Raw genomic sequence first — 19928 nt, 5'->3', positions numbered from 1 at the left:
TGACAGTACCTGCCTCATAGGACTGAAAATGAAATGAGTTAGCTTACAGGAAGCACTTAGGACACTGCCTGCCAGTAGTAAGGTTGTTACATGCTGTATTTACTTTTTTTTTTTTTTGTATTTACTTTTTAAACTCAGTATTTTAAAGTAAGTATTTTAAACTTAGCGTTCACATTGTCCCTTCAAAGGATAATGTCATTCATAAGGGAGATAAAATTCAATTTACAAAATTTTTATATAGACAGGGAAAGTTAGAAAAGAGAGTGAGGAAGAGAGATAAAGGCAGGCAGCTGAAGAGAGCTTTCACACAGGAAGGGATAGGGAGAGCTAGAGGGCAAGTCTTGGCAGGAACAAAGGAGAGCAAATGCAGGGATGAGGATAGGGGTGTGGGACAGTAAGACTTCATCTTGCAAAAGGCTTCTAGTAACTGGTAAAAGAAACAGAGCTCTCAAGACCAAGTAGGATGGAAAGAACAGAATGTGTTGGATGACCAAGGGTCCTAGAGGGGACTGAAACAATGCCATGGAAGGTAGAAGAAGAGGTGGGGGAAGGTATTCAGTAAGAAAAGGGTCTGTAATATATAGTGTTTAGGGCAGGAAAGGAAAAATCAAAGTACTTGGTTGACAAAAAAAAGTATGTAATTATAATGACTAGAAAATCAAATCGTTTTTGAGTGCTTGCCTTCCAATTATTTGCTTTCATTAAAATTAAAGAAACAATTTCATTGTTAACTAATTGAACATTAAGATTGTCTTTGATGAGGGGTCTAGGTCCAGGCAGCTGAAGAGTGTGGTTAGCAAGATGAACAAAGATGAGCAGCTGAGAGCAGCGATTAACCAAAAGTTGATAGAAACTGGAGAAAGAGAACGCCTCAAAGAGTTGCTGAGAGCTAAACTAATTGAATGTGGCTGGAAGGACCAGTTGAAGGCACACTGTAAAGAGGTAATTAAAGAAAAAGGACTAGAACACGTTACTGTTGATGACTTGGTGGCTGAAATCACACCAAAAGGCAGAGCCCTGGTACCTGACAGTGTAAAGAAGGAGCTCCCACAAAGAATAAGAACATTCCTTGCTCAGCATGCCAGCCTTTAAGATTGAATTAGATTGTGTTGTTTTGTGGTTTTATTTCTGAAAGTAAAACTTGCCATAAATTAGGAATCAATTTCCCAAAATAAAATCCTTTTTTGTATGATGGTATACAGTTTTCAGTAATGATGTATACATTGTATTGATTTTTTCCCTAAATGTGTTATTTTAATAAATATCTCATGAATGAGAGGAAAAAAAAGATTGTCTTTGATGATAAATCAATAAATGCCTTTTTTCTTAATTTCTTAAGTCAGAACGAGACAAAAAGAAAACTGAGATTACTGTTAACAAAATTCCTTCAATCTCCATCAACAAAGTTCTCAAGAAGACTTACAGTTAAAAAAGGAAAATCTTTTTAAAAAAAGAAAAAGAAAAATTTTAAATTTACAGAATGTTGTATTTCAATTATATTTCAATTTTTTAAAAACTGAGGAGCCGGGCAACCTGGGTGGCTCAGCGGTTTAGCGCCACCTTCAGCCCAGGGGGACCCTGGATCCAGCCCCACATCAGGCTCCCTGCATGGAATGGAGACTGCTTCTCCCTCTGCCTGTGTCTCTGCCTCTCTCTCTGTGTCTCTCATGAATAAATAAAATCTTTTTAAAAAAATAAATAAAAATAAAAACTGAGGATCCTAAATAAATGAACAAATAATTAAAAGAATACAATGAAAGTGATTCCTTCTCCTACTAATAACCACTAGGAGTACTAGAACTAATCAAGAAAAGCACCAAAACTGATAAGCAGCATATTTTCAATAAAAATTTATGTCTAATACTTCATAAAATTTGTAAATATTTGATCAATTGCATACTAACTCAGTAATAACCCAGAAAAAAAATTTGAGATCTTTAAATGCTTAATAATGTTAGAAAAGTTAAAACATTTCTATGTCTATAGCTTCTATTTACATAAATTTCTGTTACAGAATAGTATTACAGATAGATCAATAAGGATTTCAAGCATAAAAACACATTATATATGGATAAAATTATGTGGACGATAATGCAATTTAAGTAAAAATTCAAAGAGAAAACGAGTGCATAAAATCTCCCATTGTTAATGAAAGGTGTCTATTTTCAAATCAATGATAAATATCAAATCACTTTGATATTTAGATTCCACTGGATACATTTTAAAAAGAGATAAAAGCTTTATTTTTAAATAACCAGATTTAAAATACTCCTAAAGTTACATCCTTTAAAACCACTTAAACTTATAAAGAAAATTTGAGGATGATCATTTTATTGTTTTTTAAAGATTTTATTTATTTATTAGAGACCGAGAGAGAGGGGGGCAGAGACACAGGCAGAGATAGAAGCAGGCTCCATGCATGGAGCCTGACGTGGGACTTGATCCTGGGTCTCCAGGATCACACCCTGGGCTGAAGGCGGCGCTAAACCACTAAGCCACTGGGGCTGCCCAGAGGATGATCATTTTAAATGAGGGATCAATGTGTGAGGAAGAACATCATTTTTCAGAATTTTTATATGAGTCATCCAAGCAAAAAGTTTTGAAGACAACTGCTACATTAAATGTATAGTTCATCCTTCATCCATGACAGGGTCCTAACCTATCAATTAAAAAAAAGTGCAAAGCTATCTAATGCCTTCAAAATTGTAAAACATATACTTGTTTTACCATGCTCAAGAAGAAATCCAAAATTATTTCAAAAGATTCAAGTCCTAATCCCAACCAAGAATGATAGGCACTACACAAATAAATCATGTAATCTCAAGCTGAAGCAATGGAAATAAGTTAGAACTTAAGTTAGAAATAAGTTAAGTTAGAAGTTTTTTTTCCCCCTTTCAGTAAAGGGGGGAAAAAAGTAGAATTCCATGTTCAGTAACAGATCTCAAGGGCATCCTGAATGCACAGGATACATATTAAGTCCCTAACTACCTAATATGGGAACTTATGAATTTGACTAATATTGTACAAATGGTAAAGACTGGAATGGATGATGGGCAGAAAAACAGGAAAAGATGTATCAGGATAAAATGTTATTTCCATGGCTGACATACATAATCACATTAAGAAGCAGCACTCTAAGAGACTTCAAATATGGACATAATATACTTACACTCCACTCATCCAAAACCAAAATTTTTAACCATAAAAAGAGAATGTTAAAAAACCAGATCATCATCAAGATAATTTCTAGCTCAGAAATCAGTAAGGTATGACTGTGCTATTTACTGGATATATATGAGAATACATACTTAATGTATGAAATTACCTTCTAACAAAAACAGTACTTTTAAAACTCCTTCCATACTAATATATAGTGTTCCCTCGAGTTAGAAATTCAGATTAAAGAATCTCCAACTTTTGGATTCATTAGGGAATGTTGCCTGGAAATTTTATTTAACACAAAAATTATCAGAAGATTAGATTCCTTTCTGTATTTAGCCCTTCCAAAAGAAGTTTTCCAATGTTACAACTGATAGAAAAATGATTCTAGAGCCTGCTCAGCAGCATCAATCCATGTTTCCAAGTTCACGGACAAAGGTTTCTGCTTTGCCAGACTTTTCATTTCCCTTATACCCAACTTAGCCCATAAAGTCCAGTCCTACAGAGTATCTATCACACCACTCAAATATTTCTTCTTTCCCTAAATTCTTCTCCAAGTCCTTACTTTTCAATTGCCTGCCCCCAGGTCACAGAGGCTCTTCCCCTATTCAGGAATCCAATTACCCCCAGGGTTTTTTTTTTTTTTTTTACGTCCCCCCCCCTTTCCATTAACACTTTCCTCCTTTGACTCCCTTACACCCCAGAAGCACAACCAGCAGGAATGCAACACACTGTATAAAGACAGAGGTATTCTGAACTCTGGCATTCTGTAGCCTCACATTCTGTCCAGCCACCTGTACAAGAAACTAAGAGTTGTGTCAGTCGATTTTTCTCCTTTCATGAAACTTAAAATAACATAATATAGTACTAACATTACATGGTATGGAAATTCTGTCACAAAGTAATGAAGACTGGGGAAAGCACCCAGGTGAGTAGGAAAGAAAGATTTGCTTTACCCCTACACGGTTTTCCAAATAAATCAGTGCCACCACACACTTTTGGGGATAGGATATTTTAAAAAATAAAGAATCATTCCAAAGACTCACCCAAGAAATTAGGATACAGATGGTCAATATTATCCACAACATAGTTACACTTTGGACATCTATTATTATCCTCCAAACTCTGATGAATACACTTGTAGCTATTAGCAGAAAAAAAATAAAATAAGGTTCATTAAACCAGTGAAGAATTAATAAAGTGGTCACAAAATAATGCCTATTAGATTTCTAGTTCTCATTTAAAACAAGTAATTCGCTATTGAATTTATTTCAAAATATTTTATCATAATAAAGTTACATAGAGCATTTATTAGATAACAGTATGCAGAATATTTAAAAATAAACTTGAATAACAAGTCTACTAGATACAGAATATTTAAAAAATGTACTTCTAAGTTTACACAATTTAAGTACTACATAACACCCAAGAAAAGCAAATGCCTATGATTTAATTAAGCAAATAGACTATGTTCTTGATGATATCCTTAATACAAAAAAATTCAAATAAAAAAAGAAAAGAGCACAGAAAAATCAACAACACAGTCAATGAGCATGAGAAAATCATCACCTTCAGTAGGATAAAAATAATTGGTTTTAAACTATATACTAGTTTTTACCAAACAGAATGGAAAATTTAAGAAAATACAATCACATGTTAATGAGCACATGTCAGTATAAATAACTTCATATATTGCTGAAGGATATGTAACTGCCACAGCCTTTCCAGGAGGCAAATTGTATAGAAAACCTTAAAACTGTATAACACCCTTTGATGTAATTTTCTTTCTAGGGATTTATCCTAAGGAAATGAACAGAGGTATGTAGATAGAAAGGTGTTCAATTCAATTATTATCTGTAAATAGCAAAATAAATTAGAAGCACCAAAACACTTGGACATTGAATAATTTTGTAAACACCAATCCAACATATACCAAAAAATAATCATACTGTAATACATAACTATATGCCATGAAAACTAATAACTATTAGCAGTTATAGCTAAAGAAAGGGAATTACAAGAAATTTTCCTTCCTTACAATATATATATTAATGTTTGAATTTTTACAATTACATACTGGTTTATAATTTTTAAAAAAACTTTTTAAATATTGCTCCATCAGGGATGGTTGGTCATCTGCCTTTGGCTCAGGGCATAATCCTGGAGTTCTGGGATTGAGTCCCACACCAGGCTCCCTGCATGGAGCCTACTTCTCCCTCTATCCGTGTCTCTGCCTCTCTCTCTCTCTCTCTCTCTCTCATTAATAAACAAAATCTTTAAAATATACACATACATATATATATATATACTATATATATATATACATAGTTCCATTAAACCACAGAGAAATATCAAATTGACATTAGAAAAAAGTCACCGTATCACTTTTTTATTTATTTTTGTATCATTTTTTACAGACTAAAAAGGAAAATCTCGAACACAGTGGATACAGCACAATCTCGTTACTGTTTTTAAAAAATTGCATATGTGTACATTTAAAATAAACCAAAAAAGACATTCATCATAATGTTAACAGTATATTTCTCTGGGTCATAAAATTTATGGGAAACTTTTTCTTTGTATATATCTACAAGTTTCTATAGTAAAAACACATTGCGGGCAGCCCCGGTGGTGCAGCGGTTTGGCGCCGCCTGCAGTCTGGGGTGTGATCCTGGAGACCTGGGATCGAGTCCCACATTGCATGGAGCCTGCTTCTCCCTCTCCCTCTGCCTGTGTCTCTGCCTCTCTCTCTGTGTCTATGAATAAATAAATAAATTCTTTAAATAAATAAAAAATAAAAACGCATTGCTCAGGACTCCTGGGTGGCTCAGATGGTTAAGCATCTGCCTTCAGCTCCCATCTCTCAGCATCCTGGGACAAAGCCCCAGGTCATGCTCCCTGCTCAGCAGGGAGTCTGCTTCTCACTCTCCCTCTGCCCCTCCTCCTGTTTTTGCTCCATTCTTGTTCTCTCTCAAATGAATTAAAAAAAAAAAAAAGCATTGTTACTAACAATCAGAAAAAAAATATTTCTAAGAAATTACAAGGCTGATTTATAAAGAAGATTCCTAAAAAGATAGCATCTTTTATTCTGTATCCAAATTACTATAAATCTGGGACACCTGGGTGGCTCAGCGGTTGAACGCCTGCCTTTGGCCCAAGGTGTAATTCTGGAGTCCCTGGATCAAGTCCCACATCAAGTCCCTGCATGGAGCCTGCTTCTCTCTCTGCCTATGTCTCTGCCTCTCTCTCTCTCTCTCTTTCATGAATAAATAAAATCTTTTTTAAATATTACTATAAATTTATTTCAGCTTTATAAACTGAAGCTGATTTTTATAAGCCTCTTTCTTCATTCTACCTTATCAAAACAGAAACCTTCATCCATCAGGTTTCTCTGTACTAATTATCAACTACTTTCTCATCTCATATTTGGTACTTTCAAGTAATGATAGAAAACTGATGTAGTGATGGGTCTTTGGCACAGCACAAGGATCTAAAGATCAGAGTAAATGGCTGGCACATAACAGTTTATTTATAAATATATATAACATATATAAATATATAAAACAAATGACTTGTACAGTGTTCCAGAAATAATAACATCACCTGTTGCAATTAAGACAAGGCTACGATTACCATATTACCACAAGATAGGCTCCATATCTAACAGAAAATTTCCTACATAGACATTTCAATGAAGGAAATAATATACAAATTTTTTTTCATTTTTATTGCAAGGGAGAAACATAAAGCAGGTATGCAATTACAACATGGAAACACAGTCTGCTTAGGGGAATGGAAATGAGTTCCTATTACTAGAAAATATTCCCACATGACAAGATTTAGCCTTTAAAAAAATCTGCAAGTTCTGGGCAGCCCGGATTGCTCAGTGGTTTGGCACCGCCTTCAGCCCAGGGCGTGATCCTGGAGACCCAGGATCGAGTCCCAATCTGGCTCCCTGCATGGAGCCTGCTTCTCCCTCTTCCTGTGTCTCTGCCTCTGTGTGTGTGTCTCTCTTGAATAAATAAATAAAATCTTAAAAAAAAAAACTAACTTGTTTAAAAAAATAATAAAAAAATAAAAAAAATCTGCAAGTTCAAATAAACCAAGTCATGAAGTAGAGAATCGAGGACTGTTATGAAAGATGAGAGAAGGGGTTGACAGATAAGCAGAAGGACATTTGAAATCTTAGCAAATGACTTTTATAAAGAAATGACTGTTAGAAATGAACAAATAATATGACAAGGAGAACAAGCTAAGTCATTAACCCAGTGAAAGAGTTTGTCAACAGACAAGAAATTATCCGAGAGCCCGGTAGAATATCCTCCTCTATTTATAGCATCCTAATCATCCTTCAGCATCCTAATTCCTTGTCATTAGATTTACTACCACACCATCCACTCCTAGAAGAGAAAATAGTCTAGGACACAGCCAGAAGGACCTGTCCTCAGAAATAAAAGTTCAAGTGACTTTTCCATATTGCATTGACAATATCCATCTACATTATAAAATGAAAATGCATCAAATTACATACTGTGTAAAACTGACATGACAATAAGATATATCTCACTACCATCCCAAAGCAGACCTGCCCTGGTTTGAGAAATTGTAACTATCTCATTTTGTATTTATCTGTGTATGTGTCTATCATCTCCTCTTCTATTTGTTCATTCAAAGCAAGGCTTTGTTTTAATTCATCTCTGTACCCTCAATGTCTAGCACAATATCCCGTTAGAGTTTAACTAAATAAATGTTGAATGCATGAAGAAATACAGACAAAAAAGAAACATGCTGTCTTCTGGGTCATATAACCATTAGAAATTCTCAATTATTTCTTTCACAGTAACTCAATAGAATTACCATCACCCCACCTGAGATGTGGTATTTTGTATACCAAAAGAAGGATAAGAAGAGGATCAAAATAGGGGGGATAAAAGGATATCTATCTTGGGTCTACCTGAGAAGTTTTCAAAAGCTACTCACACTGAAACTCTTAAAAATAGTAATTCCAGGGATGCCTAGGTAGCTCAGTGGTTGAACATCTGCCTTTGGCTCAGGACATAATCCTACAGTCCCGGGAGGGACTCCATCGTGTCCCACATTGGGTTCCCTGCATGGAGCCTCCTTCTCCCTCTGCCTATTATGTCTCTGCCTTCTGTGTCTCTCATGAATAAATAAAATCTTAAAAAAAAAAGAAAGAAAGAAAACTGAATAATCAGAAAATTCTCAAAAAAGGGGACTGTAACAAGAACAGGAAGGACAAATCTATACCAATAGTCCTACATAATAACCAGGAATAAAGAAAGACTAATAGCAAGGTACAAGATGATGAATTAGAAGTCCCAAAAGACAAGCTGATACCCAAAAGACAGCTATCTGTCTGACTGTAGATAGCTGGAAGATGGACACCGAGGAGTGCTATTAATTATAATTAATTTGTAATGAAACAGAATAGTAACTCAGAACTTGGTAGACATGAGGTCTGAGAAGCAAGGTGTGTGGTGCAAGCTGGAGGCAGCAAAGAGAAAGACCAAACCTTACATCTACATCACAAAAAAGCCAGGTTTTTTTTAGATTTTATCATATCACTAAGTTTGGTTAGACAAAAGCTAACTGCAGACTCACTCTCAAGTGGGAATAGTGTCTCCACCCTGTTAAAAATTAAGAGTTACCATTTATAAGCGAGATAGAGATAAACAGTTCTGATTAGTGTTAATAATCCGGATGGACCCTGGAAGCGGTAACACTGCTCAGTTCCTGTTTACCAGCCAGCGTTCAAGTCAGTGAAGATCTAATCCAAGAGGCTACCATTAACGACTGAAGTTACACCAGCCCCACATGATAGGACAGGGTAAATAATTATGAGCTTTTCTTTTAAAGTACAAAATGCCTCATGGTTTCACAAGCCTGACATAGGACTGCCAGTCTCCAAGTTTATTAGCTCCTGTCAACCTATGGTCTCCATCCTACCAAAACCTGCTCTGTGGAAGGTATCTTAAAACACATTTATCTGGGTGGCTCAGTCAATTAAGTGTCTGCCTTCAGCTCAGGTCATGATCCCAGGGTCCTGGGATTAAGCCCTACATCGGACTCCCTGCTCAGTGAGGAGACTGCTTTGCTTCTCCCTCTCTCTCTGCCTGCAGGTCCCCCTGCTTGTGCTTTCTGTCACATAAATAAATAAAATCTTTTAAATACATAAGTAAATAAAACACATTCATATCAGCTTATAACATGAATTATAACAAGGGTCTAAACAAACTATTTTCATTTGAAGGAAAAAAACAGATATTTAAGAAACCAGTAGGGTTTTCCAACAAAGACCTAAGGACACACCATGAAGACTATAGGACTCATTGAAAAGGCCAGGACTATTTAATTATAAAGTCAATCAGTAATTTATTACACTTCACAATACAGTGAAGCAAGAATATTATACTGATTTAGGAGACTCTTCCACATCCTTTTAAAATGTCACAGTGAAATTTAAATTAAAGGAGTTAGAAAAAATTAGTTCCTCACTTTATAATTTGTACCAAACATTTACACCTTCAAAACCATGAAAGAGGTGGTGGTGAAGGAATAGGAAGAGAGAAGAGAAAAGGGAGGAGGGAAGAGAAAAAGGAGGAGGAGAGACAAGTTGAGTGACTGGACAAATATAAAATTTTAGGGCCAGAACCAGAATCCTGATTTATCAACTTCAAGACCCTGCTCTTTTAGCTCCCTAATCAGTATTTTTCAAATGTGGGCAATTTTGTCCCCTACTGGATATCTGGCAAGTCTGGAGACAGGGCAGCCTGGGTGGCTCAGCGGTTTAGTGCTGCCTTCAGCCCAGGGCATGATCCTGGAGACTCAGGATCGAGTCCCATGTTGGGCTCCCTGCATGGAGACTGCTTCTCCCTCTGCCTGTGTCTCTGCCTCCCTCTCTCTCTCTCTCTCTCGATCTGTCTCTCTCTCTCTCTGTCTCATGAATAAAAATCTTAAAAAAAAAAAAAAATAGAAACCTTTAAAAAAAAATGTCTGGTTTGTCATTTTTGGTTGTCATATTTGTGAGGAAAGGGGCTGCTACTGGGTAGAGGCCAGGGATACTGCTAAACAATCTACGATATCCAGGATAATCACTCACAACAAAGAATTATCTGGTCCAATATTCAATACAACCAAAGGCTTATAGAGCCTAATCTAAATCATCCAATTTTCCAGAGATGAAAATCAAAATCTCTAAGGAAGGGACATGGTTTCCTATGGAATGCTATAGTACTGGATCAATTAATGGACCCAAGGAAACACTACTGTTAAACCATCAGCCTAAGATCAAGACCATACATGAATCAATCTAAAAGCAAGACACACATGACCAGAATTTCAGTAGCAATATGGAGCAGAAAGTGATTTATGAACTATAAGGATATAATGCAATGATATATCAGGAAATCAAAATTATAAAACCGGCAAAAAAAATTCTGAAAGAATACACCATCACTCCTTGCCAGTGATAACATCTAAGGAAGTAGACAAAAAAGACTAGAAAAATGGTGACATTTACTTTTCATGTTACAACTTTCTGAACAATAAAAGTTTTTTTTAGCAAAGAGTACATATTACTTATTGTAATAACTTATATTTTAATAAAAAACATAGTGCAAGCTAAAGCCATTTTTATTCTAAGCTTCTTCTCAAGTGACTAGCAGATTGGATATACCTATCACTGATGTGTCAGGCTCCAAATCAAACTAAAATACTTACAAACTGGTAATAACACCCAGTACTTGACTAGTGAATATCAATACCAGGTATTACATTCAACTTCAGAATAAAATTATGGGTCTAACTTCAATATGAATTAGAATACAGGGACTATTAGAACACAACAGAAATACTAAGCCAAAAATACTGTATCAACAGTGTATAAATAATTTATGGACATGATTGACTGCAAATATAATATGCCACTCCCAAACAAAAAAACACAAAAATAAATAAATAAAAGGAATTAAACACAGATTACACAACCATTAGGGTGGCTACCATTAAAAAAAAAAAAACAGGGGATCCCTGGGTGGCGCAGCGGTTTAGTGCCTGCCTTTGGCCCAGGGCGCGATCCTGGAGACCCGGGATCGAGTCCCACGTCGGGCTCCTGGTGCATGGAGCCTGCTTCTCCCTCTGCCTGTGTCTCTGCCTCTCTCTCTCTCTCTCACTGTGTGCCTATCATAAATAAATAAAAATTAAAAAAAATATTTAAAAAAAAAAAAAAACAGGGGATCCCTGGGTGGCGCAGCGGTTTAGTGCCTGCCTTTGGCCCAGGGCGCGATCCTGGAGACCCGGGATCGAATCCCACATCGGGCTCCCGGTGCATGGAGCCTGCTTCTCCCTCTGCCTACGTCTCTGCCTCTCTCTCTCTCTCTCTCTCTCTCTCTCTCTGAGACTCTGTGTGACTATCATAAATAAATAAAAATTAAAAAAACAAAAACAAAAAAGAAAGAAAATGACAAATGTTGGAGAAGATGTGCAAAAACTGGAACTCTTGCGTACTTCTGGGAGAAACGTAAAATGGTACAGCAACTACAGAAAACAACATGGAGGTTCCTCAAAATATTAAATATAGAACTACCGTATGAAATAGCCATTCTGCTTCTGAGTATATATCCAAAAGAACTGAAACCAGGATCTCAAGAAGATATTTATACATCAATGTTCAAAGCATCATTCTTAACAAATGAACAGATAAATGAACAAATAAAATAGAGTTTATATACATGCAATGGAACACTATTCAGCCTTAAAAAGGAAGGAAACTTTGACATATGCTACAAGGATGAAACTTAAGGACCTTATGCTAAGCAAATTAGGCCAGTCACAAAAATACAAATACTATTTGATGCCACTTATATGAGGTATCTAGAATAATCAAATTCACAGAAACAAAGTAAAATGGTGATTGACAGAGGCTGGGGGGAGGGGGAATGGAGAGTTACTTAAAGATTATAAAGTTTCAGTTTTGCAAGATAAATGCTAGAGATTGCACAATGCAAACAAACATTACTCAATTTAAAAATGGTTAAGACAGTAAAGTTTACGTAATGTGAATTTTACCACAATTAAAAATTTTTTAAATATACTGATTAATGTGACATATTATACAAGACTAAACAACTGAAGATAACACTGCAAACTGTTAAAGTAGAAAACATAGGTCTTTTTAATCCCCTATATCTTTTTCCCATGACTTTCTAACATCCTTTACTGGGCCTCATACTTATCTCCACAAGTGAGTTAAAGATGCTTCATGCTTCATCCTAATTACCCAGCACTCTTCAATTTTCTAAAACAGTAATCAAAACTCTATAATAATTAATCAACCCAAAAGTTTTAAAATCCATCTGTAAGTAAATCTAAGTATTTCACAGAAATTGTGCACCAACCATATGCTTACTACCTTGAGCTGCTTAACTTGTAAAAATATATTGATCAAAGAAATTACAAGATAACCAAAATTATTTTAAAAACATAACTTCTCACTGGCTGCATTTACACACAAGTTAAAAATCAAGACACTTTTGCTAAATAAAATCATCTTACCAAAAGCTGTGGCCACATTTCGTCATGTATGCTTCCTCAATCATATCAAAGCAGATAGGGCTAAAAAGAAAATGGAAAATTTTTTTCAGTAGAGTGATTATAAATTGACAAGCCTGGTTACAATACCAACAAAATCATTTATCAATAACATAGCTAGTCTTCAAACATCTATCAAGAATTTCTGTTGAGTTAAAGGTGCTTTAGGGGATTGGTGGTAAGACAACAATTTATTCAAGAAGCCCTAACAGTCATCAAGCTCAGGAATCCCTGGGTGGCTCAGCAGTTTAGCGCCTGCCTTTGGCCCAGCGCGTGATCCTGGAGTCCCCGGATCAAGTCCCACCTGGGGCTCCCTGCATGGAGCCTGCTTCTCCCTCTGCCTGTGTCTCTGCCTCTCTCTCTCTCTCTCTCTGTCTTTCATGAATAAATAAAATCTTAAAAAATTTAAATAAACAAATAAATAGAAAAAAAATAAGTCATCAAGCTTTAAGATGAATTAAATGAGTAAATTAAAATGGCCCCAGTACTTTTACACATCCATAGTCACAAGAGTCCTTAAAGTTCCATGCAATAATGTATATTTTAATAATACAGTATTGCAATATCTTTTTCAACTATCCCTGTACTCAAAAGCACCTAATCCAAATGCTATTTCATTTAGTATTTAAAAAAACTAGCTCCCTAAGTTTATAAATTCCAATTCCAATATCAATAACTCTTCTATATAATGAAGATAGTAAATTATAACTAATACTTAAAATAGTACAATTTAAAAATGATGTATATTAACTCCTTTAATCTTTTCAACAAAGGGTTTGTAGGTACATATTACTAAACACATTTAATAGAAGCAAATTAAGGCACAAAGATTTTACAGTTATAAAGTTAGATGATTACATACACACAGTTAAATGATTATGATTTTCAAACTTAGGTCTATGCTCTTAACCACCATTCTATGCTAATTCCAGATACAATGAGTTAAATACCAAGTCATACCAATATAGTTCTGGCCAACAAAAGGTAGTTATTAATCACGAAGAGACCACTATCTACCAGAAAAATACAAAATCTTATAAAGAGATTTCCATTTATCTTTCTTTTCCTTCTGAAAACTCTGATGAAGTCTCCAGAGAGAAAATAGCCATCTTCTTATTTTTTATTTTTTAGGATTTGTTTGTTTGAGAGAGAGAGTGCAAAAAAGCGGGGGCAGAGGGAGAGAGAGGGAATATATATTTTTTTTTAATTTATTTATTTACGATAGTCACACTCAGAGAAAGAGAGAGAGAGAGAGGCAGAGACACAGGCAGAGAGAGAAGCAGGCTCCATGCACCGGGAGCCCGACGTGGGATTCGATCCCGGGTCTCCAGGATCGCTCCCTGAGCCAAAGGCAGGCGCCAAACCGCTGCGCCACCCAGGGATCCCAGAGAGAGGGAATATAAAAGCAGATTCCCCACTGAGTGCAAAGCCTGACAAAGGGCTCAATCCCAGGATGCTAAATAAGATCATGATCTGAGCCAAATCAAGAATCAGCCACTTGGGATCCCTGGGTGGCGCAGCGGTTTGGCGCCTGCCTTTGGCCCAGGGCGCGATCCTGGAGACCCGGGATCGAATCCCACATCGGGCTCCCGGTACATGGAGCCTGCTTCTCCCTCTGCCTGTGTCTCTGCCTCTTCTCTCTCTCTCTGTGTGACTATCATAAATAAATTAAAAAAAAAAAAAATTTAAAAAAAAAAAAGAATCAGCCACTTAACCGATGGGGCCAGCCAGGCACCCCATAATAGCCATCTTCTGACAAAGATAAAAACCGTAAGCTAGGAATATAGGTTCCTTGATGACACCCTCAAGCAGCTGCATCATCTATGGACCGCCTACCTCTGGACTTCAAATTACATGAGAAAAGTAAATCTTCACTTGTTTAAGGCAGTTTTTATCAAGTTTTCTGTTACTGGCATACATACCCAATCCTTATTAATGATACATTTAAATTATAAAATGAAAATTCACTCATTTCTTCAAGAAAAATTTCCTGGGCATAAATACTATCTTAGAATATGAAATCATAAAAATAGTTATAAAATCCCATGTTGCACAAGCTCAGAGTTTTACCACATATAGTGAGTTGGTTTAGACTGTGTTGGTTTTGTCAGCCTTTACTCTGCTGGATTTAGAAAAAAAGGAGGTCTACTAAACATGGAGATGTGGTAATTTCTCTTTTGAAACAAAGTTCATCTTGTTCCTGCTTGATGGAGTTCAGGCTACAGTACCCTCCTAAGAGCATGTGGATGAGCTATGTAAACTGCTCTGTGAGCCCAGTTTGTGGCTGAAGGGTGCTGAAGAACAGATCTGGGAAGGACAGATTTTACTTTATAAGTACAGTTGGCTACTGGGTGCTCAGGCAGATGTCTTAAAGCTCAAAACCCAGAGTGGAAGCAACATTTACATCTTCCCCTTTTTATTAAAGACCTTTTTTAGAGTAGTTTTAGGTTCACAACAAAATTGAAAGGAAGATACAGAGATTTCCCATATATTTGATGTCCTAAACATATGCATATCTTTTGCCATTATCAACATCACTCACCAGAATGGTATACTTTGCCCCAAAGATGAATTTACACTGACACATCACAATTACAAAGTCCACACTTTACCTTAAGATTCACTCTTCATATTGTACATTCTATGTGTTTGAACCAAAGCATATTGATATATATTCATCATTATAATAAAAAGATTATTTTTCACTGGCCTAAAAATCCTCTTGCTCTGCCTACTCCTCTCTCTCTCCTCGTACTCCTCTCTCTCTCCTCGTGCACAATCACTGATCTTTTGACTGTCTCCAGTTGTGTCTACTTTAGAATGTCACAGAGTTGGGATCATACAGTATGTAGCCTTTTCAGATTGGCTTCTTCCATTTTGTAATATGGCTTTAAGATTTCTCTGCATCTTTTCAAGGCTTGATAGCTCATTTCTTCTTAATGCTGAATAATATTCATTGTCTGGATGTACCACACTGTATTTATCCATTCACCTTCTAAAGAACTCCTTGGTTGCTCCAAGATTTGGGAATTATAAATAAGCTGTTATAAGCATCCAATGGCAGGTTTCTGTGTATTCATAAGCTTTCAACTCCTTTGGGTAAATACCAATGGGTAACAACAAAATTTGTATGGTAAAAGTATGTTTAGTTTTCTAAGAGACCACCAAACTGTCTTCCAAAAGGCGCCAGTACCATTTTTTCATTCCTATCAGCATAGAGCTAGACTTCCTGTTGCTTCCTATTCTCCTCAGCAACTGGTGTAGTCAGTCCTCTAAATTATAACCATTCTAAAAGGTGTATATTAATACCTAATTGTTTTGATTTGCATTTTCCTGATGACATATGATACGGAACATAATGTTTTCATATGCTTATTTGCCATCGATGTATCTTTGGTGAGGTGTATGTTGAAATCTTTGATTCATTTTTTTAATCAGGTTGTTTTCTTACTGTTCAGTTTTAAGGGTTCTTTGTATATTTTAGATAAAAGTTTTTTATGAGATATGTCTTATACAAATATATTCTACTGAGCTGTGGCTAATCCTTCCATTCTCTTAACAGTATCTCTCACAGAGCAGAAATTTTTAATTCTAGGCAGCCCGGGTGGCTCAGCGATTTGGCGCCGCCTTCAGCCCAGGGCCTGATCCTGGAGACCCAAGATCAAGTCCCACATCAGCCTCCCTACATGGAGCCTGCTTCTCCCTCTGCCTGTGTCTCTGCTTCTCTCTTTGTTTCTCATGAATAAATAAATAAAATATTTTTTAAAAGAAAAGAAATTTTTAATTTTAAAGAAATTCCATTTATTGCTCCTTTTTATAGATCATGCCTTTGGTGTTCCACCTAAAAACTCATAACCAAATTCAAAGTCATCTAGATTTCCCCTATGTTATCTTCTAGGAGTTTTACAGTTTTGCATTTTACACTTAGGTCTGTGATGCATTTTTAGCTGATTTTAGTGAATGGTATAAGGTCTTTATAGATTCTTTTTTTTTTTTTTTTTACATGTGGATGTCCAGTTATTTCAGCATCATTTATTAAAAAGACCATCTTCGGGATCCCTGGGTGGCGCAGCAGTTTAGCGCCTGCCTTTGGCCCAGGGCATGCGTGATCCTCGAGACCCGGGATCGAATCCCATGTCAGGCTCCCGGTGCATGGAGCCTGCTTCTCCCTCTGCCTATGTCTTTGCCTCTCTCTCTCTCTCTCTCTCTCTCTCTCTGACTATCATAAATAAAAAAATTTAAAAAAAATTAAAAAGACCATCTTGGGCAGCCCCGGTGGCTCAGCGGTTTAGCACTGCCTTCTGCCTGGGTCATGGTCCTGGAGACCCAGGATCGAGTCCCATGTCAGGCGTCCTGCATGGAGCCTGCTTCTCCCTCTGCCTGTGTGTCTCTGCCTCTCTCTCTCTCTCTCTCTCTCTCTCTCTCTCTCTCTGTGTCTCTCATGAAAAATAAATGAAATTTTTAAAAATATATATTAAGAGCATCTTTGGGGGATCCCTGGGTGGGTCAGCGGTTTGGCGCTTGCCTTTGGCCCAGGGCACGTGATCCTGGAGTCCCGGGATCGAGTCCCACATCAGACTCCCTGTATGGAGCCTGCTTCTCCCTCTACCTGTGTCTCTGCCTCTCTCTCTCTCTCTCTCTCTCTCTCTGCCTCTCATGAATAAAATCTTTTAAAATCAATTAATTAATTATATTTATATAAATGTTTATATTTATATAATTGTTATTTTTATTTATATATTTATTAAAATATTTATATGTATTTATATATTTATAAAATATAAACATATTATTTATATTTATATAAATAAATAAATGGGATAAATGAATGAATGAATGAATGAACCATCTTTTCTCTCTCTCTCTTTCTAGTAGGTAGTGACGTTGGTAGAACTCACAACCCAAGGTCAAGACCTGAGCTGAGATCAAGAATAGGAAGGATGCTTAACCGAATGAGCCACCCAAGTGCCTAAAAAAACTCTTTTTTGTATTGTCTTTGCTGCTCCTTTGTCAAAGATCAGTTAACTATACTGGTCTATTTTGGAGTTCTCTATTCTTTACTACTTGATCTGCTTATTCTTTCTCTAATACCACACTGTCAACTACTTATTACAATTACATATGGTATTTTGGTTTAAAAAAAAAAAAAAACTGTCTCTCTGAGTGAAACTCTGTAGTCCCTACCTACACTGATTAATTTCTAAAACTCAATTGTTACATACACAGTAGCAAATATCCAAATTTTCTACCACAGAAGGTCTAGATATTAACATACCAACCTTTTAAACAGCTCTTCTAATAAAGCATTTTTAAGATTTGAAGAAAAAGATATTTCTGTTCCCTAAGTAAATATGTTTATAAGTTTACGTGAAAATACCATCACATCTCTGTTTCATGCTGCATTAACTGAAGCTCAGAAGCAAGATGCCAAATGTCTTAACAGACTGGTCTTAGTCCAGACTCTTGATTTCTTTTCAGACCATGATCTCAGGGTGGTAACACTGAGCCCTGAGTTGGGCTCCAAGCTTGAGATTCTCTCTACCGCTCCCCCTTCTTAAAAAAATAGTAAGATGTACTATTATACTACTAAAAAAGAAAAGTTTATTCTGCTAAATAAACTATAATAATACTTTCTTACCAGCTAGGAATTTGATTTATGCTTCTCTTTTTTTACGATTTATTTACTTATTTGAAAGAGAGAGCAAGAGCAAGAGAGAGCACAAGCAGAGGGAGAGGGAGAAGGAGAGAGAAGTAGACGTCCAGCTGAGCAGGGAGCCTGATGCAGGGCTCTATCCCAGGACCCTGAGGTCATGACCTGAGCTGAAGGTAGACACTTAACCTACTGAGATACCCAGGAGCCTCTATGCTTCTCTAAAACACTCTTTAAGACTTAAACAAGTCTTATCATGACCCTGTTGTGGAAAAAAATATGCACATGCACATGATTAGAATTTTCCTACAAAATTCTCATTCTTTGGGGTCTAACTTTCCTGAACCACTTTTGACTAAGTCACTGATACCCAGATTTTTCCACACAATATTCTCCACTACTTTGATGAGGTAAAATTTATTCAGCGAATCTAAGACAGAACTAAATGCTATTGGTACTGGGATCTTAAACCAGGTTTACATTTGGCCAGCTAACCTACATCTGACACCAGCTTTAGGAATGTTGCTAAACATGTCTAATTTATACCTCATCCTAGAACCTCCTCCACCCTTCACTCCCACATATAAATATTTAGTTCATAAGGAATAAAACAATAATTCACAATTGTCTCAGTGACTTTCTTCCAGTCTGCTGAAACCTATATTCAAGTTTTGAGGCAGATGTTGTCTGTGTTTATACATCTACATGAAGTGACTACGTGACGCTACCTCCAACTGCCACCCTGCAAATGGGAATTTTTTTTAATTCCACCATATATCATCCAAAAAAAAATATCATCCAGTTTTCAGATATGTCAGAGTATAAAAGAAGAAAAAAGTTCAACTTAGAGTAAAAAAATTAAGACAGGGATCCCTGGGTGGCGCAGTGGTTTGGCGCCTGCCTTTGGCCCAGGGCACAATCCTGGAGACCCGGGATCGAGTCCCACGTCAGGCTCCCGGTGCATGGAGCCTGCTTCTCCCTCTGCCTGTGTCTCTGCCTCTCTCTCTCTCATTCTCTCTGTGTGTGACTATCATAAATAAAAATTAAAAAAAAAAATTAAGACAAAGTAAAATAAAAGCAAGAGAGGACCCTTGGGTTGGCCAAAGGACAATATGAAATACAATCAGCTCACTCTGCACTTGTGAAAATTTAACTGCAAGCCGACTTACCCTCTTGCTATGTATATACTTGGAATACTAGAGGGAGAGGAGGGATAAATGAAAAATTGCTTTCAGACACTGGACACTAAACAGCACAGTACTGAGATCTTTGAGGGAAAGAATTTTAGAAATCTACACTGGATTTTTAAGTCTTTGCTGAATACTACTCATATGTACCCAGGGCAAAAACTCTACAAGATCAGTTAAAAATGACCAAGAAACTATAAAATGCAGGGCACTTAATAGAAAACCCAGAAGAGTCATTAGTAGCGGAGCTAAACTAGCTCTAGAAAAAGGACTCACCAGCCATCCTCAAAATAAAATTTTTATAACAAATGCATGTGAATCTA

The 19928-nt window shown here is 36.5% G+C and overlaps 2 protein-coding genes across 10 annotated transcripts in view; one reads left to right on the top strand and one right to left on the bottom strand.

The window, feature by feature from the left end:
- The window catches only part of COP1 (COP1 E3 ubiquitin ligase), a 243680-nt gene that overhangs the window by 204185 nt on the left and 19567 nt on the right, over positions 1 to 19928 (bottom strand). For all 9 annotated transcript variants that reach the window (XM_025430223.3, XM_025430218.3, XM_025430220.3 and 6 more), the window contains exons 2-3: positions 12733 to 12792; positions 4206 to 4303 (exon numbers count right to left, since the gene is read on the bottom strand). In XM_025430223.3, the coding sequence (XP_025286008.3) occupies positions 4206 to 4303; positions 12733 to 12792 (158 nt within the window). The remainder of the gene's footprint in view (positions 1 to 4205; positions 4304 to 12732; positions 12793 to 19928) is intronic.
- LOC112648569 (transcription and mRNA export factor ENY2-like) lies at positions 771 to 1241 on the top strand. The gene has a single exon (XM_035718626.2). It carries the CDS (start codon positions 802 to 804, stop codon positions 1090 to 1092), a length of 291 nt encoding a protein of 96 aa, XP_035574519.1. The 5' UTR covers positions 771 to 801; the 3' UTR covers positions 1093 to 1241.

The sequence above is a fragment of the Canis lupus genome, chromosome 7, assembly GCF_003254725.2.
Source record: "Canis lupus dingo isolate Sandy chromosome 7, ASM325472v2, whole genome shotgun sequence".
NCBI lineage: Eukaryota > Metazoa > Chordata > Mammalia > Carnivora > Canidae > Canis > Canis lupus.
This window is presented reverse-complemented; position numbering and strand designations above follow the sequence as displayed.

What these genes read in the sequence shown, in the direction of transcription:
- LOC112648569 (XM_035718626.2), top strand. Translation starts at nt 802, where the DNA reads ATGAACAAAGATGAGCAGCTGAGAGCAGCGATTAACCAAAAGTTGATA.